General features: G+C 52.7%; 11 protein-coding genes across 12 annotated transcripts; 7 read left to right on the top strand and 4 right to left on the bottom strand.

Moving 5' to 3' along the window:
* The first annotated feature begins 238 nt into the window (after positions 1-238).
* On the top strand, positions 239-1648 carry NCU09078 (hypothetical protein). The gene is made up of 3 exons (XM_959802.2): positions 239-684; positions 1014-1135; positions 1304-1648. The coding sequence occupies exons 1-3, from the start codon at positions 463-465 to the stop codon at positions 1428-1430; spliced, it is 471 nt and encodes a 156-aa protein (XP_964895.1). The 5' UTR covers positions 239-462; the 3' UTR covers positions 1431-1648.
* On the bottom strand, positions 1612-2935 carry NCU09077 (Rpr2 domain-containing protein). The gene is made up of 2 exons (XM_959801.3): positions 2204-2935; positions 1612-2111 (listed from the first exon to the last, which is right to left on the bottom strand). The coding sequence occupies exons 1-2, from the start codon at positions 2813-2815 to the stop codon at positions 1920-1922; spliced, it is 804 nt and encodes a 267-aa protein (XP_964894.2). The 5' UTR covers positions 2816-2935; the 3' UTR covers positions 1612-1919.
* Positions 2936-3240: 305 nt separating this feature from the next.
* Positions 3241-6420, top strand: NCU09076 (ATP-dependent RNA helicase). Its single transcript, XM_959800.3, has 5 exons — positions 3241-3858; positions 4602-5012; positions 5066-5426; positions 5482-5739; positions 5793-6420. The coding sequence occupies exons 1-5, from the start codon at positions 3633-3635 to the stop codon at positions 5839-5841; spliced, it is 1305 nt and encodes a 434-aa protein (XP_964893.2). The 5' UTR covers positions 3241-3632; the 3' UTR covers positions 5842-6420.
* A 40-nt stretch (positions 6421-6460) lies between these two features.
* On the top strand, positions 6461-7375 carry NCU09075 (hypothetical protein). The gene has a single exon (XM_959799.2). It carries the CDS (start codon positions 6640-6642, stop codon positions 6928-6930), a length of 291 nt encoding a protein of 96 aa, XP_964892.1. The 5' UTR covers positions 6461-6639; the 3' UTR covers positions 6931-7375.
* A 186-nt stretch (positions 7376-7561) lies between these two features.
* Positions 7562-8743, top strand: NCU09074 (hypothetical protein). The gene has a single exon (XM_959798.2). It carries the CDS (start codon positions 7766-7768, stop codon positions 8504-8506), a length of 741 nt encoding a protein of 246 aa, XP_964891.1. The 5' UTR covers positions 7562-7765; the 3' UTR covers positions 8507-8743.
* On the bottom strand, positions 8450-9926 carry NCU09073 (hypothetical protein). The gene has a single exon (XM_959797.2). It carries the CDS (start codon positions 9803-9805, stop codon positions 8702-8704), a length of 1104 nt encoding a protein of 367 aa, XP_964890.1. The 5' UTR covers positions 9806-9926; the 3' UTR covers positions 8450-8701.
* Positions 9927-11348: 1422 nt separating this feature from the next.
* NCU10839 (hypothetical protein) lies at positions 11349-12097 on the top strand (the record flags this gene model as incomplete). The annotated part of the gene is made up of 3 exons (XM_001727996.2): positions 11349-11388; positions 11678-11790; positions 11918-12097. 3 exons carry the CDS (start codon positions 11349-11351, stop codon positions 12095-12097), a joined length of 333 nt encoding a protein of 110 aa, XP_001728048.2.
* Positions 12098-13626: 1529 nt separating this feature from the next.
* On the bottom strand, positions 13627-15139 carry NCU09072 (hypothetical protein). Its single transcript, XM_959796.2, has 2 exons — positions 14902-15139; positions 13627-14817 (listed from the first exon to the last, which is right to left on the bottom strand). The coding sequence occupies exons 1-2, from the start codon at positions 15010-15012 to the stop codon at positions 13939-13941; spliced, it is 990 nt and encodes a 329-aa protein (XP_964889.1). The 5' UTR covers positions 15013-15139; the 3' UTR covers positions 13627-13938.
* A 1720-nt stretch (positions 15140-16859) lies between these two features.
* On the bottom strand, positions 16860-20585 carry dbf2 (Dbf2-like). The gene is made up of 3 exons (XM_959795.2): positions 19072-20585; positions 17983-19021; positions 16860-17924 (listed from the first exon to the last, which is right to left on the bottom strand). Exons 1-3 carry the CDS (start codon positions 19772-19774, stop codon positions 17561-17563), a joined length of 2106 nt encoding a protein of 701 aa, XP_964888.1. The 5' UTR covers positions 19775-20585; the 3' UTR covers positions 16860-17560.
* Positions 20586-21085: 500 nt separating this feature from the next.
* Positions 21086-23349, top strand: NCU09070 (hypothetical protein). Its single transcript, XM_959794.2, has 2 exons — positions 21086-21245; positions 21330-23349. Exons 1-2 carry the CDS (start codon positions 21173-21175, stop codon positions 22076-22078), a joined length of 822 nt encoding a protein of 273 aa, XP_964887.2. The 5' UTR covers positions 21086-21172; the 3' UTR covers positions 22079-23349.
* Positions 23350-23368: 19 nt separating this feature from the next.
* NCU09069 lies at positions 23369-25855 on the top strand (the record flags this gene model as incomplete). Of its 2 annotated transcripts, XM_011394923.1 has the most annotated exons (3): positions 23369-23560; positions 23804-24443; positions 24642-25855. In XM_011394923.1, the coding sequence occupies exons 2-3, from the start codon at positions 23915-23917 to the stop codon at positions 25853-25855; spliced, it is 1743 nt and encodes a 580-aa protein (XP_011393225.1). In that variant the 5' UTR covers positions 23369-23560; positions 23804-23914. The 2 variants fall into 2 exon arrangements, with proteins under 2 accessions (XP_011393225.1, XP_011393226.1); XM_011394924.1 differs by lacking the exon at positions 23369-23560 and having other exon boundaries at positions 23561-24443.
* Positions 25856-26256: the final 401 nt, after the last annotated feature.

The following is a 26256-nucleotide window of genomic DNA, read 5'->3' as shown; positions in this document are numbered from 1 at the left end:
GCATTCAACATAACAGGGTGCCTGACGTAGCAGGCAAATCGCCAGAGGTATTCACTATAGCCTAAAGAAAGACGCGCTACAGCGGCCTGCTGTACGTCTCCCCCGTGACAGCCAGCGACTGTTTAGCGACGCACTAACTCCCCCCCCCCCCCCCCCCCCGGGTCCCCAACCTACACATGCCTCCGCTGAGGTGCTTAGCAACTCAGTGCCGACTTGGGTGACAACAATAATCCCAAACCTCCACACCAAGAAAGGAACAAACGCCCAAACAATAACAAAACCAGAAAACCAAACACTCACAAGACACTCGGCAAGCACTGCACCAACAAGCCGTCTAACCACTTGATACCATTGTAAACCGGTTACCCTGACACAGGAATTCTCTCACACCTACCTACCTACGCGATTGAGTGAACAAACCCCTACCCACCCACCCCACCACTCAAAGAGACATCTTTAGCAATGGCAAGCCACCGCAACACCATTTTCGGCACGCAGATCAGCAGCGGGGCCGGGTACGGTGGTGGTGCCGGTGGTGGTGGTGGTAACGGTGGTGGTGGTAATGGCTACGGCGGAGGAGGAGGAGGACGACAGTCCATGCATGCCCCCGGCGCCGGCGCTTCGTTGTCGACTTCTTCTTCTTCTTCTGGACAGAATGGCGCGGCGGTTAAGGCTAGGCAGATTGTATGTGTTCTTTTTCTTTTTTTTTCTTTTTTTTTTTTATCTTTCTTTTGTCTCGTCTCGTTGATTTTCGGCCTTTGCTTGAAGATGGAGAAGGGATGCTTGTGGTGTTTAGGTGGCACTGCACTCTGATGTCTATACGTATCCTGTCTTTTTACACATTGTAGTCATCGTACACTCTGACTATTTCGATCCATCATATGGTTGTACATGCTACGTTTCTCCATTTTTATTTTCTTTCCAGAAGAAAGAAAAAAGAGAGGAAGGAAGGAAGGAAGGAAGGGAGGGAGGGAGGAAAATAAGAAGCTAACAAAACCCGACTGACTGACTAGTCCCAACTCCACGCTCAATTAACGCAACTATCCAATAACCTCGCCGACACCGAGAACCTCTTGCGCATGACCAGCGTGCAGGCAGAGTGCATGAGGGGGTTGGGGAGTTGGCATGGTGGATTGTAAGTCATCTTATTCTTTTCTTTCTTTTTTTTCTTTCCTTCTTTTCCCGTTTGTTTGTGTGTTTCTTCTCTTTGCCTTCCCTCTTCCCTCTTCCTTAAATCACTGCACCAGCTGGAAGAGTTTTGAGAAATTACTGATTCGAGATGATGATGATACACACAATACAGGTTCATGGCAGCGAGTAAAGTTCTAGGAGAAGAAAGTGTCCAGAGTGTGCAGGCTCAGCAGGTGGTTGAGCAGCAGCAGGGTGGTGGTCAAGGTGGTCAAGGTGGGCAGGGTGGGCAGCAAAGGTGAGGGTGTGGTGGAAGATGGGGATGAGGTTGCGGTTGGGTTGTGAACTATGGAAACATTCAGTTTGAACAAGCGGGAGCAAGGAGGAACAGGCGGTCAAAGCAATCACGATGATACGGGATACGGAGTTACGCGTAACAGAGCAACGAATTATACCATGCCATGATGTATGTTCATGAAAGAGTAGTCACTGGAGGTTGTAGATATGTGTGAAGGGCCGGCTTCCTGATATGGTTTTGATTTGGTTCGTCTGACTAACACGGCAGCACGGCTTCTACCAGTGTTCTTGCGATTTCCTCCAATTCGGGCTAGAAGGTTTGTAGGTGCTAGAACGTCCTCAGTTGTCCTTCGCTACTAGCCAGTCTGGAGATGTTGAAGCGGATACACTCCCTTGTCGTGACCCTGGATCGTAAAAATCCACCCCGCCGTAGAAGACGGCTTGCTACTCGCGAGACCTCGGGGTAGGTCCCGGAACTGGTTACGATCGGTATGTTACCACCAGACTTTCTCCGACAGGCCATGTCCTCGGACCTGACCCGAGTCGACGTAACCAAGATCCTCACCTTGGCTAGGCTCTTCAACTATTCTCCTGGCCTCGGCGTGTTCAATGAAGAGGGACATGCAGCCTCGTCGGCGCTTTTCCCACACATCTGGCTGACCAACTCGAGCATGATGCTTGTCGTGCTATTTGGGCGTAAGTCTAGGTTGAGACCGACGCTCTTCTCATGTTGAGCGCCGTCCAGCCTCGATCTCATTCATCCTTTCTGTTCCCGTACTTCCACCTCCGTCTGACCCTGCGGCTGTTTCTGCTTCTGCTTATGGCCCTGTTGCTTCTGCCCCTTCCCCTTTCCGGCAACAGGAGGGCCATCGACTTCCATGGCATCCCCACCAGCCGCGTCTTCTCCCGTTATCCCGCGTTCCGTCTTCCGCTTCGTCCTCTTCGCCTCAATTGGATACCTCCTCTCCTTCTTGCACGCATGACACCTCCTTACCAAGACATCCGCCCACGGCTTGCGCCCGCCCTTGCTCCTGTTCTCAATGACCGTTGTGCATGTTGACCCGTCAATAAGAACCGAGTCGCAGTACTTGCAGATGGTCCGCTTGACGGCAGGACTGAGACGGATCCGGGTCTTGAGGGACACGGAGCGGAGGTCGGTGGCTAGACGACGGGACATGCCTTCTAGTGACGTTGGTGGTGGAACAAGGGGAGCCAAGGCTGAGGATGTGGAAGACGGGAGTGATTGGTGTTGTTGTTGTTGTTGTTGTTGCTGGTGTTGTGACTGAGACTGCCGGGATAGAAAAACGGCGGCTTGCTGGAGGAAGGAGACGCGGGAGTAGATTGCCCTGTTTTGGACCCCGCCGTTGTTTTTACCGCCGCCTTTGGCCATTTTTGCTAGTCTTGTGTCTCGTTTTCTATTGTTCTTGTGTTGGGGTATTATTTTTTTGGCTGATATTATTGAGTGCTGCTTTTGTCCATCCACGGTTTGTGGAAGAGCGTTTGTTCTTTGTCGTTTGCAATTGGTGCCAAGACTGGCATGCAGTTGGCATTCACTGTGGATGAGGGCGGCGCTGCAAGGGAGTGACTGAAGGTGTTCGGAAGGGTCAGTGCGTCACTCATGGACCGGGAGCCGCCAGAGCAGGGGCAGCTGGTATGATGCCAACATGGGTGCTCAGCCACAGTTGCCTCATGAAACAAGGCGGACTGCCAGCTGGCGTTCTCCTCAAACCTTGGGCCTTTGGACTGCAACAGGCGGGCGGCCACGCCTGCGCCTCGTCCAGGTCACGCCAACAGTCACGACGGGGTGGTGGTGGCCGGTGGTGCAGCGCCCCCCCCGGGTGCGTGTGCGTGACTGGAGCAGCGACGGGAACCTGAACCTGCTGCTTATTTTGGAACCTTTCGTTGATCCGTCGCACCCTCCGACTTTTCAACATCTTCCAACTTCCATCAGCGCGTCGCCTCTTTTCCTCTCCACTTCTTCTCCGCAGCATCACGTAGCCTTCTGCCTCGACTGGTCTGCGCAACCTCATTCGACTCCAGCAATCTTCCACTTTCTTTCTCTTGACCGGATTTCTCTTCCCCAGCTTTCTGTTGTCGCCTTCGTCGTAGTCGTCGTCAGCCGCACATTCCAGCCTTGACACGCTCTCTCACTAATTAATCACAACCACTCACCCACCACTACCACCACCAACACCACAACCGCCAACATGTCCGCCGAGGAAGATCTCATCGACTACTCTGACGACGAGCTCAACAACGACTCCGCCGCTCCCACCAACGGCAAGAAGGCCGAGGCTGTCCCCGCCGGCCAGACTGTCGACACCAAGAAGGGCTCCTATGTCGGCATCCACTCGACTGGCTTCCGCGACTTTCTGCTGAAGCCCGAACTTCTTCGCGCCATTGCCGATTGCGGCTTCGAGCATCCCTCGGAGGGTTAGTCCTGACAAATTTTACCCCCAGCTTATCGTTACACCTCCTGCCTCAAACATCGGGTTCCGTCCATCATCGCAAGCAAATACAAAAGACTATACTGCGTCATCATGGGCACTTGGCACGTCGGAAGAGGAGCACCGAAACGCGCGCTGCCGTCATTACGCCTCGGGGAGGAAACGTGGTGCTTTGGCGGTTAGCGTCCACCACCACGACCTACATCATCATTTTGTTCACGCTTTGCGTCTCGGAAACGAGCGTAGGCTGTTCGCGCCTTCGAGCGCTGCTGGAACTTGGCACCCCGGTACACGCGACTACGATCACGGTGCCGAGGTGGAAATGGCACAATGGCGAGCGGAGAGCGATCACCCCAAAAGGCTCACCCTCGGGCTAAGCACCCTTGGGCCCTTCAATGGGGGATCCCCGGTCAAGGGAGACTTTGTCCCCTGCGGTCTCGAAAGAGTCGTCGACCGCTTTATACTAAGTCGTTGATGACTGGTGATGTCATGGAACCGTTACAATGCGCGTGACACCATCACGAGACGCGTCTCTTCACTCGATCCATGCTTGGAACAAATATGATGTCGGCACCACGCACCTACGACGGGAGGAACGGATAAACGAAAAAAAAGTCTTTTTGCTGCTGCGACGATGGACGGGCCCTTCGCTCTCGATACCACCCTGTCCTTCTTCGTACCCAATTCAAAGCTTGCGTAACTCGATTCTAATCCGGTCCTCGAATACAGTTCAGCAGACATGTATCCCCCAGGCCATGCTTGGTGGTGATATCATCTGCCAAGCCAAGTCCGGTCTCGGTAAGACGGCTGTCTTCGTCCTTACCACTCTTCAGCAAGTTGAGCCCGTCGCCGGCGAGTGCTCTGTCCTCGTCATGTGCCACACTCGTGAGCTCGCTTTCCAGATCCGCAACGAGTACAACCGCTTCAGCAAGTACATGCCCGACATCAAGACCGGCGTCTTCTACGGTGGTACTCCCATCCAGAAGGATGCCGAGGTTCTCAAGAACAAGGAGACCCATCCCCACATCATCGTCGGTACTCCCGGTCGTCTCAACGCCCTGGTGCGCGACAAGCACCTCCGTCTCGGAAGCGTCCGCATGTTCGTTCTCGATGAGTGCGACAAGATGCTCGACCAGATCGGTAAGTTCCCGTTGTAGTCAACAGCCGACCGATGGTCACTAACCCCCAAATAGACATGCGCCGCGACGTTCAGGAGATTTTCCGCGCCACTCCCCAGCAGAAGCAGGTCATGATGTTCTCCGCTACCCTGTCGGACGAGATCAAGCCTATCTGCCGCAAGTTCATGCAGAACCCTACCGAGCACTACGTTGACGAAGACACCAAATTGACCCTTCACGGTCTTCAGCAATACTACATTCCTCTTGAGGAGCGCGAGAAGAACCGCAAGCTCAACGAGCTTCTCGACGAGCTGCAGTTCAACCAGGTCATCATCTTCGTCAAGAGCACTCTCCGTGCTACCGAGCTGGACAAGCTTTTGCGCGAGTGTAACTTCCCTTCGATCGCTGTCCACTCCGGTGTGAGCCAGGAGGAGCGGTACGTACACCTGTCCCGACATCATTGTGTGGGCGCCTACTGACTCTCCTTGTAGTATCCGTCGTTACAAGGAATTCAAGGAATTCAACAAGCGTATCTGCGTCGCCACTGACGTCTTTGGTCGTGGTATCGATATCGAACGCATCAACCTCGCCATCAACTACGATCTCCCCGCCGATGCCGACTCTTACCTCCATCGTGTCGGTCGTGCTGGTCGTTTCGGTACCAAGGGTCTTGCCATCTCCTTCGTTACCACTGACCAGGACAAGGAGGTCCTCAAGGCTATTGAGAAGCGCTTCGAGGTTGCTCTTCCGTAAGTTCGCCACACCTTTTTCGTCCACCAAACATATACTAACCCCGCTACAGTGAGTTCCCCAAGGAAGGTATCGATGCCTCCACCTACATGGCTTCCTAAACGGTTTATCAAAGAAAGGACAGTATGTAGCGTGCTTTGAGGATGGATAATGTGTCAAGGGCTCTCGGTCACAAAGTTTGTCTCAGGCTGAACTCTCCATATTTTTTCTGCTTTATCTCTCCTGTTTCTTCTTTGATCATGAACTGGTGGAAAGCTTGATTGGTTCCAAAACACAACAAAAACAAACGAAAGGGAAATGATGACGTACGTACGGAGCTATGAAAGGCCCGAGAGGAGAAAAGCTTAGAGTTCTCTTATTTGTTACAAGGTCGGAAGCGTTTCGGCTTGTTGTTATGATAACTGTAGCTTGGGTCTGATAACTGGGACAAAACAAGAGCCTGCCTGTTCTTTTTGGGAAGAGCTTCGAAGATCTGGATATTGAGATGTGAGTGTGTGACATGGTCAAGAGACAAAAAAGTAGACTGATTTGATGCGCGGCAGCTTGGTCGATTCAGCCTCACGCAGCGTCATCAACACGTATTCTCGCATCGGTTACCTTGTCAACAACTGCCAAGGCTTATTATTTTACAGTTGCAGTTCTGAATTATACGTAGTTGGAGGTAATACGAGTTTTTTGCGTCAGTGTGGTCCCATAGGAAGCGCGTGATTTCAATATTAACAATGCCGCCAACGACAACAACAAAACTTCTTCTCCCGCGACTTATACAAAAGGGGTTCTCCCAGCTCCTTCTCCCACCCTCATATACATTTTCTTTCATTCAGTGGTCCATCTCTCAAAAATAACATCTCCCTACACAGTATAACTCCAATCAACACACCCACCCACCCACAAAAACAATGAAAACCATCGACGACTCCGACGAAGACCCCTCTTCCTTCTGGGGCAAAATGGAATACGCCCGCGTCAAACCTTTTGCCGCCCAATTCTATTCTCCCGATTACATCGAGAAGTACCCCTTCGATTCCCTCGACCCTTCCTATGCCAACAAGCTCGATCTCTCTTTCGCCGCTCTCTCGCCCGCCGAACAATTCCTGCGTTTACCCAAGGGAATCGTCGAAAACACGGATGGATACCTCTCTGAGGGCGACCTGGAGAAAATGCTTACTCGACCAAGTTTTCTTGCTTGAAAGATGTTTGAGATAGGATTAGGCAGTCCACTTCTTCGCACCAATCACTCAGTTCCTCTCACAATGATTTGCTTGATCTTGGAAGGCACTCGTGGCCGAGCACCGGCGAGCTGAATGAATCATGATTTGAAAGTGATTTCTGGGACCCAAACATATGGGAAAGTTCTTGATTCTGCGAAAGAGAAGACTGGCCAAAGACCTGGGGGACTTGGGTTCTTCTCGTGACCAACCAGGCTCCCATACAGTAAGTCGCCTTGGGAATGGCTTCCTCGTCAGTCCTGAGCTCTTTCCGTGCCAGCCATCACCGCGATAGTTTCCTTCCACTTTACAGGATGTGCCTTCTGCTGTTGTCTATCTTCAAAGTGGGGTGGGGAGTTGTTAGTGCAGGTACTGCCGCAGTCCGATAGTTCACCCTCGAACAGCACTTTGCCCTGTGGACGCAAACTTCAGGTTCAAGAACTGCGCTGGACAGGGGATCCAACAAGCAAGGTTCAGATGGAAGGGCCGTTGGTTGAAGGGACTTGTTCGGGCGGAGGCCTGATATTCCCTCCTTCCATCAACCTGTACCCCTCCTCAGCGATCCATGAGTGAACTTTCTTTCCCCAATCACTCATAACAGCTGGGATTCCGACTCCTGTTGTTTTCTAAACCTTTTCTTTCTTTCCTTTTTGCTTCCATTAAATCGGATCTGGTCATCGCTGCCGCTGTAACAAGACTTCATTTGCCATCTCCCCGCGTGCAGGGTTCTCGACGCCGACGAGAGCATCGTGCCGCTCACATCCCAGAATACATCACCAGATATCAGTCTTCTTCGCCGGGCCTTTGACCCCTCAACATGACTTCGCCCGTGGTCCCTCGCAAGCGGCGTCGAGCCTCCTCTGCAGATTCTGGCGCCAACCAGTTCGCATCTGAACAGCTCGCGGCCCTCCCAAAACCCGTCAAAATGAGCCCAGAAAGCCACATTGCGACCGAAGACCTCAGATTCATACTCTCTTATCTACCCCTCTCGGTGGTCATCGACATCTTGACATCTGCAGCCTCGAATGATCAATCTCAAGCTTGGAAGATCGCTGAGCGTTTCAACGAGTTCATTATCCCACGGAAGCTCGAGTGTATGAGAAACAACGACGTTGAGGGTCTCAACTCACTCCCGGGTCCCTTCGCCAGATCTGCTTCACTTAGACATCTGTCCACGACCACTGTGTCCTTGATGCTCTCTCATTTACCCCCCTTCGCAGTCCTTGACATGCTTGCCTCTGCCGTTCCTTCCGATCAAAGTCTGGGTTGGACAATTGCTAGGCGGTTCAACAATCATGTTATCAGGCGCAAGTGGGAACTTACAAAGCTGGTTGAGGATAAGGCGGCCCGCGGCATGTCCGAGGTTCCAGCCAGGAAGACTGTGAGCATTTACAGAGGGAGAGACCTTTACATCATCGACGTCCAGGATGTCGTTGACCGTCTGAATTCACCCACTTGGAACGGAAACGACTCTACCCGCGAGTTTAGCGATGAAGAGATGGAGTGGATCAACAAGTACGTGCTGCCGCTGGGAGTTTGTCAAAGTAACCGCGAGTGAACCATCTTGCGAAAGAAAGCAACGACACCAGAGAACAGGAGGACTTGTTACGTGGGAGGAAGGAAGCAGCTCCAGGACATGGAAACAGTATACGAATTTTGAGTGTAAAGGACTGAACAAGAACTCAGGTTCTTTTTGTGAGGGTTCCAAGCAGACACATATCCTCTTCCACATCTCTCAAGTCGCATTGAGTTTTCAAATTTCATTCGCCATCTCCCTCGCGCCACTCATTCCATGCCTATCCATGTTCACAAGCACTGCTCTCAATCTCTCGCGGATGTCATCTCTCGCGCGGACCCATTGCATTATGTGGTTGATTCCGGTTTGAAACAACAGGCTGCGCAGTAAAGAACCCCAATCTTCCCTAGCACCGCTCGTCGCAACGTGGAACAGGACATTTGGATTCCTCCATTCCACGTATGAGGTTCTTTGGATTTCCGTGACATCGTCAAAGTAGATCAGCTCGAGCACGCTGATAACACCGCCGACCGCTGCCCATACCACCCTCCAGCTGACTTCCCCCATCTGCGACGCAACGTGCGCCTTTAGACGCCGCGTAAAGAGCCGGATGAACCGCCCAATCTGGGCGATGAGTGCCTCACACTCCCCAATAGTCACAGACTCGTCGCCTTTCGCGAACCTTGCAATTTGTTCCCTCAAAGTCCAAGCCCCGCTGTTCAAGTCTCCAACGAGCTCCCGGCGAACTCTCATTTCTTTAGCCTTGGCTTGTTTCCGTATCTCTTCCTCCTCTCGTAGCTTTTTTTGCCGTTCCTCCGCCCGCTGCTTTGCCAATTCCCTCCGTCCTTCCCTAAGTTTCCTTTCTCTCCTCTCTCTCTCTACTACCTTCTGCCTCTCTCTTGCCGCCCGCATCGCCCCCCTTATCCTTTCCACCTCCCCCTCCCCCAACTCCCTCTCCAGCTCGGACCTCCTTGATTCTAGTCTCAAATTGAACCGCTTCGCAACATGCCATGCCTCGCGCTGATGATCAACCAGCCAGTCCACGTATCTATCATCCCTGGACTCGCCCATATAAGCCAGCATCTTGTCCAAGGCTCTGCCGTCGAGGTAATTATCCACATTTTCCACGATGCCTTTAGGAAAATGGCGGAACTGCTCCTCAAGGGGGAGCGACTGGAACGCAGGACCGGAGAAGTAATCGGGGTTGAATTGGTTCCACTCATATTCTTCCACGTAGTTGGGCGAGTAATATTGGTCCGCGAAGCCCCTGACGCGTTCTTGGTCGGCGATTTGGAAGCAGTCCCAGAGGGACAAATCCGCGCCGCGCCTGGGAGGAGGCATAGTGATTTCTTAAAGTTGTTGTTTCCGTGGGCAGATGTGATAAGTTGAGGTTGTTTAGGTGATTGTGATGGTTTTGTGTCGGGGAAAGATCACAACGATAGGTCGCGTTTCCAAAATGGCGTGTTGTCGTCAACTCGTCGTCACTACCATAGTCTGGGTACCTACCTCTACCTATTCTACTATTAGTGTGCCAAGAGCGCCCTGCAGCACTGTACGTATAGCGGTTTTGGTGGATCACAGCGTATAGAGAAAGGCACCATGTCACGCCAACACCAAAACAAAACAAAACAAAATAAACAAAACACCTAAACAACGACACTCGCGAAAAACAACCCAGCCCCGAAAAGAAGTCTAGCTTCCAAAGAGCCGAGAATGACTTGCAACGCTTGAGGCACACTTTAACCAACTAGACCTCCGCAATTTAGGGGGCATCATACTCCCATATCGCCTACTGCCTACCGCCTCGTGCCTTACTTCCTTCCACTCAATTTGCCCTAGCGCTACCTACCCGGCACCTCCTCCGCGACGGACTCTAGATACTTTTGCCCCTAGACACCGTGAGCAAGACAGTATGTAGGTAGCCATTCAAGCGGTCAAATACCTTGATATACCGCTCGTTCATGGCTCGCAAAAGCCGTAACAGAACCGTGAAAAGGGTTACAATAACCTACAAACATATGGCCACAGTCTATTGGGATTTCTTACACCCAGGAAGTGCCGGTTAGTTGGGTTCAAAGGTAAGGTATAAACATACTAATACCTTGGGTGAGTGATGGAGGATACTTTACCTTGTGTATGATGTAATCATTGTGACGTGTTCGGTTTGTTCTCCATTCGGAAGGTGGTTAGCTCTGGTTGTAGCTTTCACATTTGTCGTGCGCTATGTCTGGGGCGACAAGGTGCTAGAGGCTCAAAGTACGCAGTAGGCATATTTTGGGATACTCATAGTATCATTTGATATTGTTTGAAGACAGTGAGTTGGTGTCGAGGTGTGATATGTCAAGGTAGACTAAGCCAAGTTAATGTTGCGCGAACGTTGGGTATTCCTAATTTGCCTGGTAACAAGCCGTTGTTAGGGAACTGCAAAAGCAACATCAAGCAGGACCTCATCAAGTATGTGTCCTCCTATATATCCTACTTGCTATCATATTCCCGTGTGTTATATCAGAGTTATCCTTTCTGGTTCCAGGCCCACTTTGAAATGTTCTGGGATGTACCGAGCAATGCCAACCCGACGATATGTACATGTAGAGGCATCATCTTGTACAACCCTTCTCAGAAGTAGTCCTTCGAGGCAAAAATCCCATCCTCCTGCAAAACGATGCCCCATAGGTGTTTTCCTGGTGTCACCGCTGACATCCTCGATGCCAATTACCAAGCACACCAGTTCTCCCGTCCCATGAAGCAGCTCATCCGAATCATCAAGGTAAGCCAACCCAGCAGCAACGTCATGCATAGTCAGGACTCCTAGGTTCCTATCTTCCTCTTCAGGCCCTCCGTTGAAACCCGAAACCTCGTCGAGACGTTTGATCCCAGAATCGAAATGCACAAGCAGAGCATTACGCGGTGTCAAAGTGGCGTCGGTAAGAGCGCCATAAGTATCGTTAGGTATGCTTTGGTGATCCCTTCATGTCTTCGACTTCAGGAAACCCGTTGTCGGGTTGAAAAAACAACTCTGGTAAGAACTTGATGGAGGAGGAGGAGCTGTTTAACGATGCCCAAGACCAGCTTGGTGCAATGTACTCTTCTGAAGCTCGCCTGGCGGATCTGTCAGGACTGGCCCAGAGCAGACATTGGGGCATATGGGTGCTCCAGAGTCCAGCCACGTACTTTGCGTTAGAAAGAGAACCTGATAGGACTGTGCGATTCCAGAGAGGGCAATGAGCTTGTCGGTTGAAATTGTCAATGATCGGCCAGAGTACTCCTCGACAAGGTTTTGCCATTTCATTCGCATTTCCTTTGGTCGATACACCACGATCTCGGACGTACTTGCCACTGCCTTCCTCAATGTCATTTGGCCTCGATCGAACAAGGGCCAAGGGTGTTGGGTGCATGCTTTTCCCTCCATGCACTCCCATAGTAGTTGCTGATGTCCGAAATGTATGGTTCTAGTTGACAGTTCCCGTTCCTGGAGCGTCCAAGCTCGGTATCGAAGAGGGCTCCGATCTCTTGAAGTGTAATATTCTCCCGACCACCCTGACCTTGTTCCCTTCCATGCTTGCACCCGATACTGGTCGTTTTGGTTGCCACGTATCTCGTGGTTCAGGAGGAAATCCGGCCGTACCATATTGAGCCCCTGGCTACTGTCGCTGGAGCTAAGAGCCGCCAGAGTACAATAAGAATGGGTGTATACTTTGGCCATTAGCGATGCCTCGTGCGCCCAGTCTGCTTCATCATCTTGTATGATGCAGAGCGAATCAATCCAGAGGTACCTCTGTCCCAATCTCCGTGTAATTTCGACCGCATCTTGAAAAGTTTTTGGCAGACTTGAGAATAGGATCCTATTCTTATTCGCCACCAAGCTTGCCCTCGTTGTAGTCGCAGGGCGTTTTTCAGGGGGTCCCCAACAGTGACTTAAAGTCAGATACGACGGCTGTCTGTCATTGTAGTTTAGTGCGTCTTGTCGTAAATCTTGATGTCGTCTCTGGAAGTAAATGGCTTGCGACATTCGAATGCTCGGAGATCAAGAAGTCTGGTGGGTATGAAGTCCTGAGCGGTCAACGCTGCGCGGCAAGCGTCTCCATGTTTCTGCTCGCATCTACTAATCCACATCTTCATGAGTGCCACGCTATATTCCATAGCCTCGTAGGACCCAGAGGGACTTCTTCCAGGGCTTTCCTTCTCTGTGTCTCGAAGCCAGATAAGTGAGTGCGTCACGTCGAAGCGGAGCTGATACGGGTAGCTTCTACAGTCACTGTCAGCTACCTAGAAACGTAAAGTTTGAAGATTAACATCTACGCTTACCTAGTAGCTGCTTCGCCAAAGTGTGCAGACAAGCATACTGGGCTGAACAGAGTTCCACAATTTTTGTGAGGTGTTCTGACGCCGCCACTCAATCAATTCTGTCGTAGATAGGTATGTATATGCGCTTGAGAACCATCCTTAACGAATATCATGTCACAACACAACTTAGCACCTAGTGTACTATGTAGATCCTCGCCCTCATCGAGAAATTGAGGCCAAGGGTCTCTTATCTCGAGACTTAACCCGAAATATATCAAGCCGCGGGGACCGCCGAGAGGTATACTCCAATCATGCTTTATGATTTTGTATGAGCAAAGTTCCGAGATGTCGCCTTTCATTCGCCACGCAGCAAGGAATTGGCAGAAATGACAGTCCTTTCCGGCCTCTGCTTCCAACTCCTTTACATTCACCACCAGGTCGACCTCGGAGTATGGTGCGAGCCAGAAAGACGCTGGAAAGAGGCGACATTGTTCTCCAAGCTGGTGTTCCATCTTTCTTTAATCGAGAGCTTGACTTTATCAATGTCGACGTTTTGTTCTGGTGACCTTCTATGTCAGACAACGAGTGCATCTGAAGAAGGAAAGAAATAGTTGATGAGAAGAAGATAGCCTTTATAAACTTGCAGTGTGGATTGGCGAGTGTCTGCCCAACGTAGCATAAACGGAATCGAGGAGGTCCCAATAGGTAGGCTTAGTACTTACACAGCCCCCAAAGCTGTCTGTCAAATGACATGAGTAGTAGTAGTCAGTAGGTCGAATACAAACCATCCGCAGCAAGAAGACGCTTGCCGGAAGAAGAATAGAAGAGAGCATGCCCCACTTGGATGGGAATAGATACAGCACGTTGAACAGGTGGTGGGCCTCGAACGACAATGTTAGCAAGCGGTAGTAAGCATCAGATAAATGGTATCTCGTTCAGGGGCAGCGACAAACAAGCTGAACATAAATAAAGGAGGGGACCAAAATCATCAAAACACTTCCTTGATAACAATAAGCTTTTTCCCATACCAAGGGGTTCTCGAAAGTATCCTCCACAAGCATCATATCACCAAACTCCAATAATCCCTTGCCATCTTGTTCCCAAACATTCCGACGCAAACAGCGACAATAAGATACTGAACTTCAGACACAACCTGCAACCCCAAACCTGACCTCATCCCTCTCTCCAAATCAAAGCAACCCAACAACCACCACCACACCCCCCAACACCGCCGCCCCAACCTTGACTCCCATACCCGCACCAGCACCACCAACGCTCGCCGCACCGCTGCTACCACCACTCCCAGTCGTACTAGCCGCAGCCTGCACAACCCCCAACACCGTCGTCGCCTCCTCCTTACTCTCCTCATTCACCGCATACCCAACCGTCGCCAACCCCGTGCTCGTCGTGAGCTCCATCACCTTCGTCACACTCCCATCCCCACCCGTCGCATCCCTCGTGATGGTCTGCACGGCCGTGACGGTCTCCGTCCCCGTGCTCGTCAAAGTCCATCCCGCGCCCCAAATTCCCCAAGGCCCATTAGCTTGGCCATTACCATAATCACCATCACCACCACCGTGTCGGTGACCCCATCCCCACGGCCCACCGGCCCAGGGGGACCCATCCCATTCGCATCCCGTGACGGTATACACGCCACCAGTCCAAGTAGCGGTACCGGCCCAGCCATGGTGAGGACCCCATTGTCCTGTCCCTGTCCCCGTCGGTCCTCCTCCTCCTCCGTGGCCGCCGCCCTGCCACCAGCCGCCAATGGGACCGCCGCCATCGTGACCGCCGTCCCAGGCGCCTGTGAAAGCAGGGAGAGAGACGGTGTAAACGCCTGTAGAGCCGGCGGAGGAGCAAGAGGAGTATTGGGCGCAAAGAGAGGAAGAGAGAGAGGAGTAGGAGGAGTGAACGGTGGGCGTGGCGGAGCAGGCGGACACGAGACAGGAGGAGGCGGCGTCCTTGCGGGATTGGATGTCGGAGGAGGAGTCGCCGGACGCGCACCAATCTGTTGGGGCGGGCCAGGAGGTGGTGCTGGCGGCGGACCAGGCTGAGGAGAGACAGGATTGCTGTCGGTGTGAAGCGTTAGGTACCTTACCTGAGTGGTGAAAGAGGAGGGGAGAAAGAGGAGAGGGGGGGGGGGGGGAACTTACTGCGCACTCGGGGGCTCCGGCACCCCACCAGGCGTTGGTACGGCCGAGCATGCCTAGGAGGGCCAAGGAGGTGTAGGTGAGGATTTGGGGACGGAGTTGATGTCGTTCCATTTTGTTTTGGTCTTTGCTGAGTGGTTGACTGATGGTTGTGCGCTGTGAAGGATAGAGGAATATATGTGAGTAGTGTTTATAGAGAGAATCTTGAAGATGAATGAGAAGAACGTGAGGCTGGTCTGAAACAAGGAAAAGCCAAGGTACGCAAACGGAAGTAATAGAGCATCCTCGACATATATATACATATAATACGGGCTCGTAGAGAGTAGCACAGCCGAGCCGCTTTATACATCGGACCAACATGTCTCGGGACCCTGCCTACAGTTTACCATGGACCGCGCCTCAAGGGCGAGGAAACCTGTCAGTACCAAGTCACAGCCAACCATACATACTGAAAGGAACCCGAGTTGTAAGCGGGAAAAACACCAATGGAAGGCTCATCAGCTGTATGAAATGGGGCTGGTGAGTGTGTCATGGTACACAGCATGGACATAAGGCATACACTTGCGCGTACATCCAGATATCCATCTTCAAAGAGTCAACTGTGCATAATGTTAGGTACAAGCCCAGCTGTACGTAGGGCACGGGGGTACCTACCTACTTACCTTGGCCACTCCTTACTCCATCATTAAACATCTTAAGATGTCGGTAACAACGGGCATACCTCTAGCTATGTGCCATGAGATCAGACGCGCGGCGTCTTACCCACGAGCAAAAAGGTTTTCTCGGAATCGGAATTGAGGCTGGCTTTAGAAAGAATCCGATTATCATTTTCATTCTGGGGCATGTCTTCGTATCTGCTCAGACTACCTAACTTGAACAGACAGCTTGAAGAAAGGGAAGAACGAAAACGGCAGGGGTGAGTGAGATAGGATGGATTGGATTGGATTGGAGTGGAGAGAGATAGGTATGCTTGCGCGTCTCTCCCTCTCGGATTTCCACCTTGTACATCCGCAAAAAAAAAAAAAAAAAGAAGGCGCACGGGTAATACTTCCGAACGAGACTTGATCGGCCAAAGGCACACAGATAGATCTTGCATTTCCTATTCTGGAAACCATCAGAGTCTAAAAAGAAACCGCCAGACAGGAAGTTCGGCGCCGAGAGGGATGGAAACGATACCCAATATGCCAGCCGTTCGAGTTAGATGCTGAGTGGTTGTCAGTTGTCAACAGTGCTTACTTACTGCATCAGACAAGAGCATTATTCGATGAAGACGCGTAACCCCCCCTCTACCCGAAACAGCCACTTTTCCAAGGGATCAGCAGCTTTCCCTTGTATGTGATGAATGGGCTCAACTCTTCACACTTCCCTTTCCCTTCCCTTGCCGTAAGCTCGGGACCGAAGGGACGGAACGGGAGGGTAACAAGGGGGGCCCGCCCAGGACCCCAGAAAAAGACGATGAGGGGCGGCTGGCACAGATCCAATGGAAGGTTTCTGATGCCAGCTGGTGTGGTGTAAGAGCGTCATGGCTGGGACCCAGGAGGTTTGAAGCCCAACCACCAGGACTGTGATGCGGGTGAGTGGCGTTTGATAAGTTGGGGAATGTCCGTAACGGCGGGCGCAAGACATCCTAGCCTCGGTCAGCGGTCAACGCTGCGCAGGAATAATTCAGGTGGCTGCGTCTGGTAATGTCCTGCCTGGTTCGTCATCATCGGGCGTCGGTGTTTGAAGCATCCGGAGCATGTCGTTTTCGAGCTCGGGTTTTTCGTGTATTTGTTTATGCACAGAATGCGGTTGATAGTGGAGGACGTTTTGCCTTGGAGCAGGTCCACAGCCATCACGTAATAGGGCTGAACACCGCCCCCCCCCCCCCCCCCCCTGAAAGAGGAGTGTGTTAGCGTTTCAACGCCTGAACTTCCCTGGACGGGATCTTCGCAGGGTTCCGTCTATCCATGAGATCATATCCCCTTCATATCTTTCTTTCTTTCTTCTGCCCTATCAGCTAGTAGTGTACATCGAGAACGCTGACGACGACTCCAACGACCCGGTCCCGAGAATCCTTTTCCCTCCAACCTTGCCGCCCTCGTGGCACCAATGCCAATTTGGGATATGCTAAAGGCTTACTTGCAGCATCCCATGCCTCCCAATTGTTGCTTTAGGTGTACCCTGACGGACGTCTGATTACGCGGTCCATTACTGTCCTACCAACCCTCGAGGCTGAAGCGAGTCACCACTGCATTCAGCCTTGTAAACTGGAGGCTCTTCATTGCTGCAATACTCCCTACTCTGCTACCTATCACTTGCTTGCTTGCTATGCTCTCTTTCTGTTGTAAGCCAGATAATGGTGATAACCCCCCTCCCTACCCGGCCTCCCTTGATACTCTGACAAAATCTATCCCTTCTCATGTCAACGCGATTGCAGTACTCTCTACCATTACAGCAAGTCGTATTCTCTCCCTGCGTACATCTGTTGACGATCTGCCTTGGTCCACCGAGACCGGCGCGAAGGGCTTTCCATATTACTCGACAACGGGTATCGACCATCCCATGTATCCGTACCGCAATTTTCACAAATTAAAATACTCTCGTCCTCGTCATGCCGAGATAAAATTTGCGACGATGGCTCCTGCCACTCCTCTTCATCCTGTTGTTGCCGGTGCTGGCTCTACAGCATCGTACCAAAATTGTTGCTCTCCTCAAATGGAATTGGCTTTCTCGGACTCGCGCCGTCATCCGTCGCCGGCTTGCGATGACGGAAGGTGAATCCGACAAACAAGCTCTTGTTCATCTCCTCGCCACGCTCGGCCAGACCCTCAAGCGCTTGCTGCTTCTCATGCACCTCCTTGTACTTGGCCATGTCAGCCTCGTTGCTGAAGTCGTCAAAGTAGCCGGCATCAGTTTCCGAGTCCAGCTCGGGCACGAACGGAGCCTTAGTCTCGCGCAGAATGGCCCAGTCGACCTCGGCAAAGTAATGGTGGGCATAAATATCCTTAATGTTGTTGAAGCGCCGCGATCGGGAGTTGATGCAACTATACGCTGGTTAGCATCTACGCTCCATATCTTTTTTTCTTGTCACACTATACTTACGTCGTGATGAAGCTCCATGTCCGGTTGCTGAGGAAGTAGTTGGGATCTTCCCAGACCGGACGCTTGAGAACCTCCTTCCAGTGCTTGAGATTGCGCCAAGTCTCGTCTGCGGTAGATCCGGCAAAAGGCGGGAAACCTGTCAGAGCCTCAAACAGCATGCAGCCCAGACTCCAGTAATCGACAGTATAGTCGTACTCCTCGCCCCTCAGCACCTCCGGGGCCATGTAGTCTGGAGATCCAACAATCGACTTGGCGTAGTTGGTATCCCGATCACGCATGGTCCGGTAGCCCTCTCTTCTCTCGGCAACGGTTCGCTGGTCCATCGGCTTGCCAAACGGCACCGAGGTCTCAGATGCCTTCTCCAAGCGAATCCTCATCGACTCGATCTTGGCAGGGGCAAGGAAACCAGCCGCCAGGCCAAAATCGGTGAGCTTGACGTGGCCGGTCGAGTCGACTAGGAAGTTCTCCGGCTTGAGATCGCGATGAATGTAACCCAGCTGATGAAGCGCATCGACTGCGCAAAACATCTCGGCAATGTAGAAGCGAGCGTGCCGGTTTGAGAGCACGCCAGTATTGTTCAACAGGGTGCGGAAGTCGCCTCCCGGGACGTACTCCATGGCAAGATAAATGTTCTTGTCATCTTGGAAGGAGTACAGCAAGCGTACCAGCCAATCGCTCTTGGCGGTTGTCAAGATGTCTCGCTCCGTCAGCACATGTCGCACCTCGTCCAGCTTGAACAGCAACTTCTTGCTCATCACCTTGAGCGCGCAAACCTCCTTGGTGTCTTTCTTCTGGGCCAAAAAGACCTGTCCGTATCCACCTTGACCGACCTGGGTAAGGATTTGGAAGTCGCCCTGGCGCAGTCTCACTCGTCGCTTGCGGAGATTAGCACGTTCCCGACCAGCGTACTTGTGCCACATCTGCTTGTACGTCTCCTCGTCGGTCTCGGGTGGTGGCGGGAACTCGGCCTTGAAGGCATTCAGACGGTTTTGTCGTTGTCCGACATAGGTGAGCAGGTCAAAGTAGTAGTCAAGGAAGTCTATCAACAATTAGCACCAGCAAAGAGCAACATGATGACATGATCCTTACACAGCTGGGTCACGTTGACCAGTCGCTTGACATTGGGTTTGTTTAGCAGCTCGCGCTCCTCGGGAGTGAGGCCCCTCGACGTGTTAAATCTCTTGACCGTGGGTGAGGCGCGCTCTCTTGCCTGGTAAAGTTCCTGTCGGGAGAGGGCAGCATGGCTGCGCTGGTATGTTGGCTCAGTGGCAGGGTCGCGGGGGTCGCGGGGATCGCGGGTTACGACTGGTGGTGTGTTCTCCTGGTTCTGATCCCTTTCCTTTCTCCTGGAAGTGGGCACAGGGTAAGGCTTCGGCAAGTTCTTGTCCACCTGCTTGTGGACGACACTAACAGCACTGCCATTGCCTGTGAGGTCCTCAAAGGTATCGTCGCCCACGTCTTTGAGGTTGCTCTTTCCAGGCGAGAGAGGCGTGACCACACTCTGGGGACGGCCGAGCTTGATGGGACTGTCGAGGGCACTTGGGGTCCCGAGTTTGGATGAGGTGCCGGGCCTGGATGACGTCGCGAGCTTGGTGGGCGTTGAAAGCTTCATAGACTCGAAGGCGGCAGGCAGCTCATTGGCGCCAGGCGGAAGGGTCCTCTTGCTGGGACTCCCCTGAGGTGTGCTGACGGGGTTGACGAAGCTCGAGGTGCCCGGCCTCATGGGGGTCTGGGGCCTGGTACCATCCTGCTTCCCGCCGCTAGGGAAGAAGTTTGTCAAGTAGCTAGACATGACTGACAGCTATGCCAGATAGCACCACGTAGAAGGGGAGAGTACTCCTGAGGTGGTGTTGAGAGATGTGCTCCTGGCGGGCACGGATCCAAAGTCCAAACGGAGCAAGGTAGGGCTGACTTGCTTGGGCGATCTCAGCCTCCACCTGCAGTAGCGGTACAGGGCAGGGGAACACCGTGGGGATGGATAGCGGCGAGGCGGGAGTCAGTCGGTGTGCCCGAGTTCGTCTCGTCTCCTTTATCTGTACTGTCCGCGCGGCTGCAAGGCTAGACAAGCGAAGCAGGGCCGCGGTGGGAAAGCTTGGATGAGTGATGCAGGAGGATAAATGGGAGATTAGAGTGCCGAGCTGTCAGATGCAACAAGACAGATCCCAGGTGGATAGCTATGGAGACGGGACTGCAAGAGGCAGCTGAAAACAAGCTGAGATGGATGGGGCGGCCGCGATACTCGAATGGCGCCCGGGGGGGTTGATAGTCTTGGTAGGTAGGTAAGTTGTAGAAGTAGAGGTACTGTGTACAATGCTGTTGGTCTGTGTTGACTGTTCAGTTGTTGACTTTTGGTGGGAGGGAGTGAGCTCGTCGCTGTGCCGTTGTCCGTGGTGTTGCAAAAAAAGGGACACACAACTGCCGTCAAGAGGTTCCTGTTCTTTTTGTTGTCAGAGGACAGAAACGAATCCTGGTCGCCAGCGGGAAACCGAAAATTAAATCATGCAATTCCTCCTTCACGAACAGCGACGGGCAAGTGCAGCAACCGAACCTTTGCTGAGACAAGTTCTCCCTGGCGACTGAGTTGGGCAGGAGCGGGAAGCACCTGGACCTAGCAAGACGTCCACGGGAAAAAAGGCGGGGCAACTTCAGGTTGAATATCAACAACCAAGCGGGATGGGCAGTCGCAGCAAAAGCCCCGGCAACGGGCAGCCATTCACCGATGCCACCTAAGAGTCAGGGACAGGAATTGGGTGCAGGTGTCAGTGGGTGCGGTACGGTACGGAGTACGGACAGTGGCCCTTTGGGTGTCAATGGCTCCCCAATGGCTCCCCAATGGCCCCCCAATGGCCCCAAATCGCGGGGTCAGAAGGGGGGGGGGGGCGGAAGGGGCTGCCAGACAGACCAGGCAGATTGGCAATCGCGACTCCTTGGACCGCCGCGCTGTGAACGGAAATGTTCTTGGCAGAGCTGAGCTGTGCACTATTCCAACGCGTCATTCCGCTCCAGAAAGCTCCATCCATTTAAATTGCGGTGCCACGATCCGTCCTTTGTTTGTCCATGTTTTTTTTTTTTTTTTTTTTTTTTTTTTTTTTTTTTTTTGTCTGCGCCATCACCACTGTCGAGATAGTAGTACCAACTACACCATCAAGAACCTACTCTACCCATCGAATTGAGATAAGCAACACCGACAATGCCCAAGGAGAAAAACTACAACCCAGTCCAAGCCCAGCGCAAAGCTGACAAGGCAAAGGAAATCAAAAAGGGCAAGTGGAAGAAGGAAGACAAGGCGACATTCGGATCCTACCCGCAAGCGATATATATACTAACAATAACCTCACATTGCACAGGCAAGGCGCAGCAGCAGGCAAGGCGAAATGAACAGCTCGCGAAACGAAATCCCGAAAAGATCCAGCAGCAGATCGACGACCTAAAAAAGATCAAGGAAACGGACGGCAAGCTCTCCTCCCATCAAGAGCAGGTCCTCGAGGCCCTCGAAAAGGATCTCAAAGCCGTCAAGAAGGCCAGAGAGGCACTAGGCGACAAAGCGCCCACCTTTGGCCACGGTCCGCGACGCGATGGAGCCCTCGGAAAGCGGCGACGGGAAGACGAAGAGTCTAGCGATAGCGACGTGCCCGAAGATGTCAAGAGGATCCCGATGCCGCGCGACACTCCCCCGCCTATCCCCAAGGACGTCCTAGACGAATGGTATGCCAAGCGCAGGGCAAAGCGGGCGGCAAACGCGAACCACGAGCCACTCGGCCAAGGCAGAGGACATCAGCAGCAACAAGAAGACCAGAAGATGGAGAAGCCAAAGGCACCCGTGGTTGAGGTCAAGACTGTGTACGAAGCCAAGCCTATGGTCCGCGATCTTAGAAAGGAGGCCGTGAGCGCATTCGTACCGACCAATGTCCGTCTGAAGCTGGAAAAGGGCAAGGGCAAAGGTGGTCTCATGGAACCAGAAGAAGCCGACGAACTCGAGAGGGCCGGTTACCTAAAGACCTCCCAGCCGGCAGAACAGTCGGCTCATGGGCTGCAAGTCGAGAAGAGCGCCGGCCCACGTGGAGTTACCATGGAAGAGGCGGAAGAAGAAGACTAGAGGCCGCATCGAACCCTTTTAGGCGGCGAATAGGAGTCTGGGACCTTATGGTTCATCAATCGACACCACACCTACATTACATCTCAAAGCAAGCGCTTCGGCCCGTGTTTTCCAAGCCACCTTGTGAGCAGGCCTGGTCCCGCTGCTGTCATATCAAACTTGGCGACGGCCTTGGCGATGCGACAACGACTGCCGAGAACCTTGGGGCTAACCAGGCTGATGGAATGAGCTCCGCCTTGGCATTCGAGAGCCGCGGCCAATATATTTGCTTGGCCGCACTGCGTTGATATCAATAGCCGATGCAGCACATGCTTCTCAGAGTCACCGGCGTGGATGTCATGCTCAGCGTAAAACAGCTCGTTGGGTTTGGAGCCGGAAAAGGGAATGGACAGGGCCAATTGCCTCGGACAGCCCAGCAAACGGCTTACCGTGGAGAAAAAGAAACCGTTGACCCATCACGACAGGCCCACAACAAAAAGACACCACAAGGGTAAATTGGGACATCGCCAGCGACGGGAATCAGTCATACCGCGCTTCCTGCTGCACATTACGGTTCCCGCCATTCGGCAAGCCCTAGCGCCGTTGCTATTGAAGCGTGGGCGCAGAGATTCTTCAACCTCGTGTTTTACGATTCCCTGCCGCTACGCTAGGGTCCTTCGACATCAGAAATCAGCCTGAAGGCTATTCGACATACACTATCAATGCCAATTTGCAGCATCGCTCCAACAGACGGAGCCAGGTGAGGAACACTGCCTCGCCGAAGGCTTAGTTACGCAGCGGAGTGGTTAGCTTTCATCCCCGCAAGCGAGCGTGGAGCTCGGCAAGGGTTCACTCCAAGCATCATTTGTCAAGATGCGGAAGATGACGGGAAGGGGTCCGTTGGCATCTGTCCAAACTCCAAAGTGCCCCTGGGTCGCCAACGGGAGTACATACATAATCTCAAAGTTGGTGACGGTTGGTGACACGGATGTGACTTGGGAACCCCTCCCGGAGTAACAATGACAGGACTAATCGTTACATCGTTCAAACTGCCAGTGTCTGCAAGTGCAAGAGGAGTTGGTTGATATTGTGGCTGTCTAAGCACCTCATCCCTAGCAGTGATTTGCACCCCTACGTAGTGTAGAGACTTTGACTCCGTTTCACTAGTGATTTGTCCAAACAAGGCCTTAGGTTCACAGTCCGGGAACCAATTTGCAGGGGTTCCCAAGGGAGCCATTGTCCACTGACAACGGGTCGAGCCCACATGTGCCCACGTTCTTACATCAGTCATTCTTTATCTTCAAACCAACGGGAGTATCCAAAGTGGGCGCATACAAGCTCTGGACCCTTTTTTTTTTCTTCCTTTCTTTGCCGATCACCACGTTCCCCTCGTCAGCGGCGCGATATTGTGGAGATTTTTCTTCATAGCTGCCTACGTACTATTCTAGACCATAGAGCAAACAAAACAGCCGTGTTTGATCTCGTTCTATCGTGCTGTGACAGGTAACAACCATTTCCCGTTTCGTTTCTGTTTAAAGTGTTTCAGCATTTGGTTGTCCCCCTCGAGTCTGTGAACTCGACATAGGGACGTCCTTACAAGACGTTCTTGTTTTCTTTTCCCTTTCGTCCTTGTCGAGGAAACATTCAGTTCCACTCATCACCGAATCCATGACCAACAGTCCCTTCCCTCATCGCCCGCCAGGCGCGGACAGCAAGACCCCAGAGTTGACATTGGATCTCGAACAGACCTCACCCAACAACTCGAAATCAGTGCCGATCACAGAACCGCCACCAACAGCCTCCATTTCCAGAGGCAACAGCACCACAGACCCGACCCTAAAAGACATCACACCCAAAATGCCAGAAACCGCCGCCTCGCGAAAGGCCCAAGTCGTCCCACTCTTAGATGGCCACGATGACCCTGAACCTAGCAGCAGTAACGCAAGCAGCAGCCGACCATCAGCCGAAAATCACCACCACCAATCCTCCTCCATCGACTCCCTCACCCCTCTGACCCCCCGTGTGAATCCCCCTTCTCGCCATCACCACGAAGACCCCAACCTCGTAGAAGACGATACCCTCATGACGGGAAAATACGCCCTCCGATCCTGGCTCACTGTCTTCGGCGCCTGGCTGGCCATTTTCGCAGCCTTTGGGCTTTTGACTGTGTTGTCGATATGCCAGAGCTATCTGTCGGGGGAAAACGAGCAAGTGGCGAGCATCAGCGACGGCACCTTCGCTTGGGTTTTCTCTCTCTACTTCGTGGTTAGTTTGGGTTTGGGGATGTACGTGGGCCCGTTGTCAGACCGGTTTGGGGCGCGGTATATGGTCTTGAGCGGGACCGTGTTTTTGGGGGTGGGAACGGTGGTGCTGGCTTGCAGGAGTGGTGAGTCCAATTCTTTCTTTCATTTTTTCCCCTGTTGCTGGGGGTTAGGGAACATTCAAGAGGTGTGGGAGGTGTGAGAGGACGAGTCGCAAATCACCTTGATGAGAAGAAAAACTATGAAGTGAGGGCTGAAAAGACGGGAATCATGGACAGGACAGTAAAAGTGACATGGCACTAACGATGGTAAAAAAAAAACAGAAACATGGGCCATTCTCCTTGCCTTCGGCATCCTTTCCGGCCTAACGTCCACCTTCCTCTTCATCCCCTCTCTCGTTACCATCCACCAATTCTTCGGCCGCTCTCCGCGATACTACACTTTTGCGACCAGCCTTGCCACCACCGCCGGTCCCACGGCCGGCATCGTCTTCCCTTATGCCACTCGAAACCTCTTCCACGAGGTCAGTTGGCCATGGACTATCCGTACCTTGGGACTCATCTGCTTCTTCCTGGCCGTCATCGCCAACTTCTTGATCCGCTCTCCTCCTTCTGTGAGGTCACCTGCCCCTTCGGTACCGACATCCCCTACTTTATCTTCGCCGGGGAAGAGGAAGAAGTCATCACCACCCGGCTCTGCTGATTCTACCACGTCCATGGCTGCCAGCGGCCCCTCATCATCATCAGCATCAGCAAACCCCTCCTTGATGACAACAACAACAACAACAACAACAAAACCCAGCAGCACAATCCACCCCTCCCTAACCCCCTTCTTCTTGTCTCCCTCTTACACCCTCCTCTTCCTCTCTCTCCTCCTAATCCACCTCTCAATCTACACAACAACCACCTACCTCTCCGCCACTTCTCTTTATTCCCAAGGCTACTCCCTTTCCTCCACCTTCCGCACCACCACGCTCGTAGTCAACATCTCCTCCATCTCTGGCCGCCTTCTCGCCGGTCTTTTATCTTCCGGCTTTCCCTTTTCCCCCTCCACCACGCGTCTCCAATCCAACATCGGCAGAATACCAAAAGGCCTCGGCCCCTTCAACACAACCATCCTCTTCTCCCTCCTCGCCACAATTGTCCTCCTAGCGATCTTGCTACCGCCCCTCCTCCACCCAGGACGAACAGGCATGTCTTCTTCGCGATTCACTGCCTTTGCTGTTCTGTTTGGTTTATCTAGCGGCGCGGTTCTGGGGGTGGAACCTGTTTTGGTTTCTTCTTCTTCTTCTCTTGTCCGTGATGATGAGAAAGAAAGGAAAGATATTGGGTTCGGGCAGTTCTTCGGCACGTTATACACCTTGATTAGTCTGGCGAGTATGGCTGGGATTCCGATCGGTGCGCACCTCGTGACTGCCTGTCGGGGACGGTACTGGGGGTTGTTGATCATGAACGGGGTGACGGGGTGGCATCTTATGTTAGATCGGGTTTGGAAATATGAAGCATTGATCATGATGAAGCATAGCCCCTTTCACTAACCAGTTTGTTCTGATCAACACCCGAGCCCACGGCGTCAGACACGGCACATCCATCCCTAATTGCATTCCAAAGACAAACCTATCTCCCGTGCTCACTCCATACATACCCTGTCGCAGCCCCAGGTCCGGGTGCCTCAACCTCCAATCTCCAATTACCTATGAACACCTACGTCGGGCAACGTAGTGGTTGGCTTCGGTCCCCGTGGGTAATGAGGGATAAGAGACCACAACCAAGCCAACATAATCATCAAGCCCGCATGGCTCAGTGGTAGAGCGCATCACTAGGACTCAAGAGCGTATACGGAGTATAGAAATGGAATTGTATAGATTGAGAGAGGAAAGGGAAAAAGTGTTGAGGGATGAGATGGAGGAGGGAGATGTAGATCGAAGGTAGGACGACG

The sequence above is a fragment of the Neurospora crassa genome, linkage group I (assembly GCF_000182925.2).
Source record: "Neurospora crassa OR74A linkage group I, whole genome shotgun sequence".
In the NCBI taxonomy this organism is placed as follows: Eukaryota; Fungi; Ascomycota; class Sordariomycetes; order Sordariales; family Sordariaceae; genus Neurospora; species Neurospora crassa.
Note: the sequence above shows the minus strand (reverse complement) of the source record. Positions and strands in the feature narration are given on the sequence as shown.

Coding starts and splice junctions, on each gene's coding strand:
- NCU09078 (XM_959802.2), top strand. CDS start 463: ATGGCAAGCCACCGCAACACCATTTTCGGCACGCAGATCAGCAGCGGG. Junction 685..1,013: donor CGGTTAAGGCTAGGCAGATT/GTATGTGTTCTT, acceptor CTGACTGACTAG/TCCCAACTCCACGCTCAATT. Junction 1,136..1,303: donor GGGAGTTGGCATGGTGGATT/GTAAGTCATCTT, acceptor CACACAATACAG/GTTCATGGCAGCGAGTAAAG.
- NCU09077 (XM_959801.3), bottom strand. CDS start 2,815: ATGGCCAAAGGCGGCGGTAAAAACAACGGCGGGGTCCAAAACAGGGCA. Junction 2,112..2,203: donor AGGGTCAGACGGAGGTGGAA/GTACGGGAACAG, acceptor ACGCCCAAATAG/CACGACAAGCATCATGCTCG.
- NCU09076 (XM_959800.3), top strand. CDS start 3,633: ATGTCCGCCGAGGAAGATCTCATCGACTACTCTGACGACGAGCTCAAC. Junction 3,859..4,601: donor CTTCGAGCATCCCTCGGAGG/GTTAGTCCTGAC, acceptor CCTCGAATACAG/TTCAGCAGACATGTATCCCC. Junction 5,427..5,481: donor GGTGTGAGCCAGGAGGAGCG/GTACGTACACCT, acceptor CTCTCCTTGTAG/TATCCGTCGTTACAAGGAAT.
- NCU09075 (XM_959799.2), top strand. CDS start 6,640: ATGAAAACCATCGACGACTCCGACGAAGACCCCTCTTCCTTCTGGGGC.
- NCU09074 (XM_959798.2), top strand. CDS start 7,766: ATGACTTCGCCCGTGGTCCCTCGCAAGCGGCGTCGAGCCTCCTCTGCA.
- NCU09073 (XM_959797.2), bottom strand. CDS start 9,805: ATGCCTCCTCCCAGGCGCGGCGCGGATTTGTCCCTCTGGGACTGCTTC.
- NCU09072 (XM_959796.2), bottom strand. CDS start 15,012: ATGGAACGACATCAACTCCGTCCCCAAATCCTCACCTACACCTCCTTG. Junction 14,818..14,901: donor CCGGAGCCCCCGAGTGCGCA/GTAAGTTCCCCC, acceptor TCACACCGACAG/CAATCCTGTCTCTCCTCAGC.
- dbf2 (XM_959795.2), bottom strand. CDS start 19,774: ATGTCTAGCTACTTGACAAACTTCTTCCCTAGCGGCGGGAAGCAGGAT. Junction 19,022..19,071: donor GGTCAACGTGACCCAGCTGT/GTAAGGATCATG, acceptor AATTGTTGATAG/ACTTCCTTGACTACTACTTT. Junction 17,925..17,982: donor ACATGGAGCTTCATCACGAC/GTAAGTATAGTG, acceptor ACCAGCGTATAG/TTGCATCAACTCCCGATCGC.
- NCU09070 (XM_959794.2), top strand. CDS start 21,173: ATGCCCAAGGAGAAAAACTACAACCCAGTCCAAGCCCAGCGCAAAGCT. Junction 21,246..21,329: donor GGCAAAGGAAATCAAAAAGG/GCAAGTGGAAGA, acceptor CACATTGCACAG/GCAAGGCGCAGCAGCAGGCA.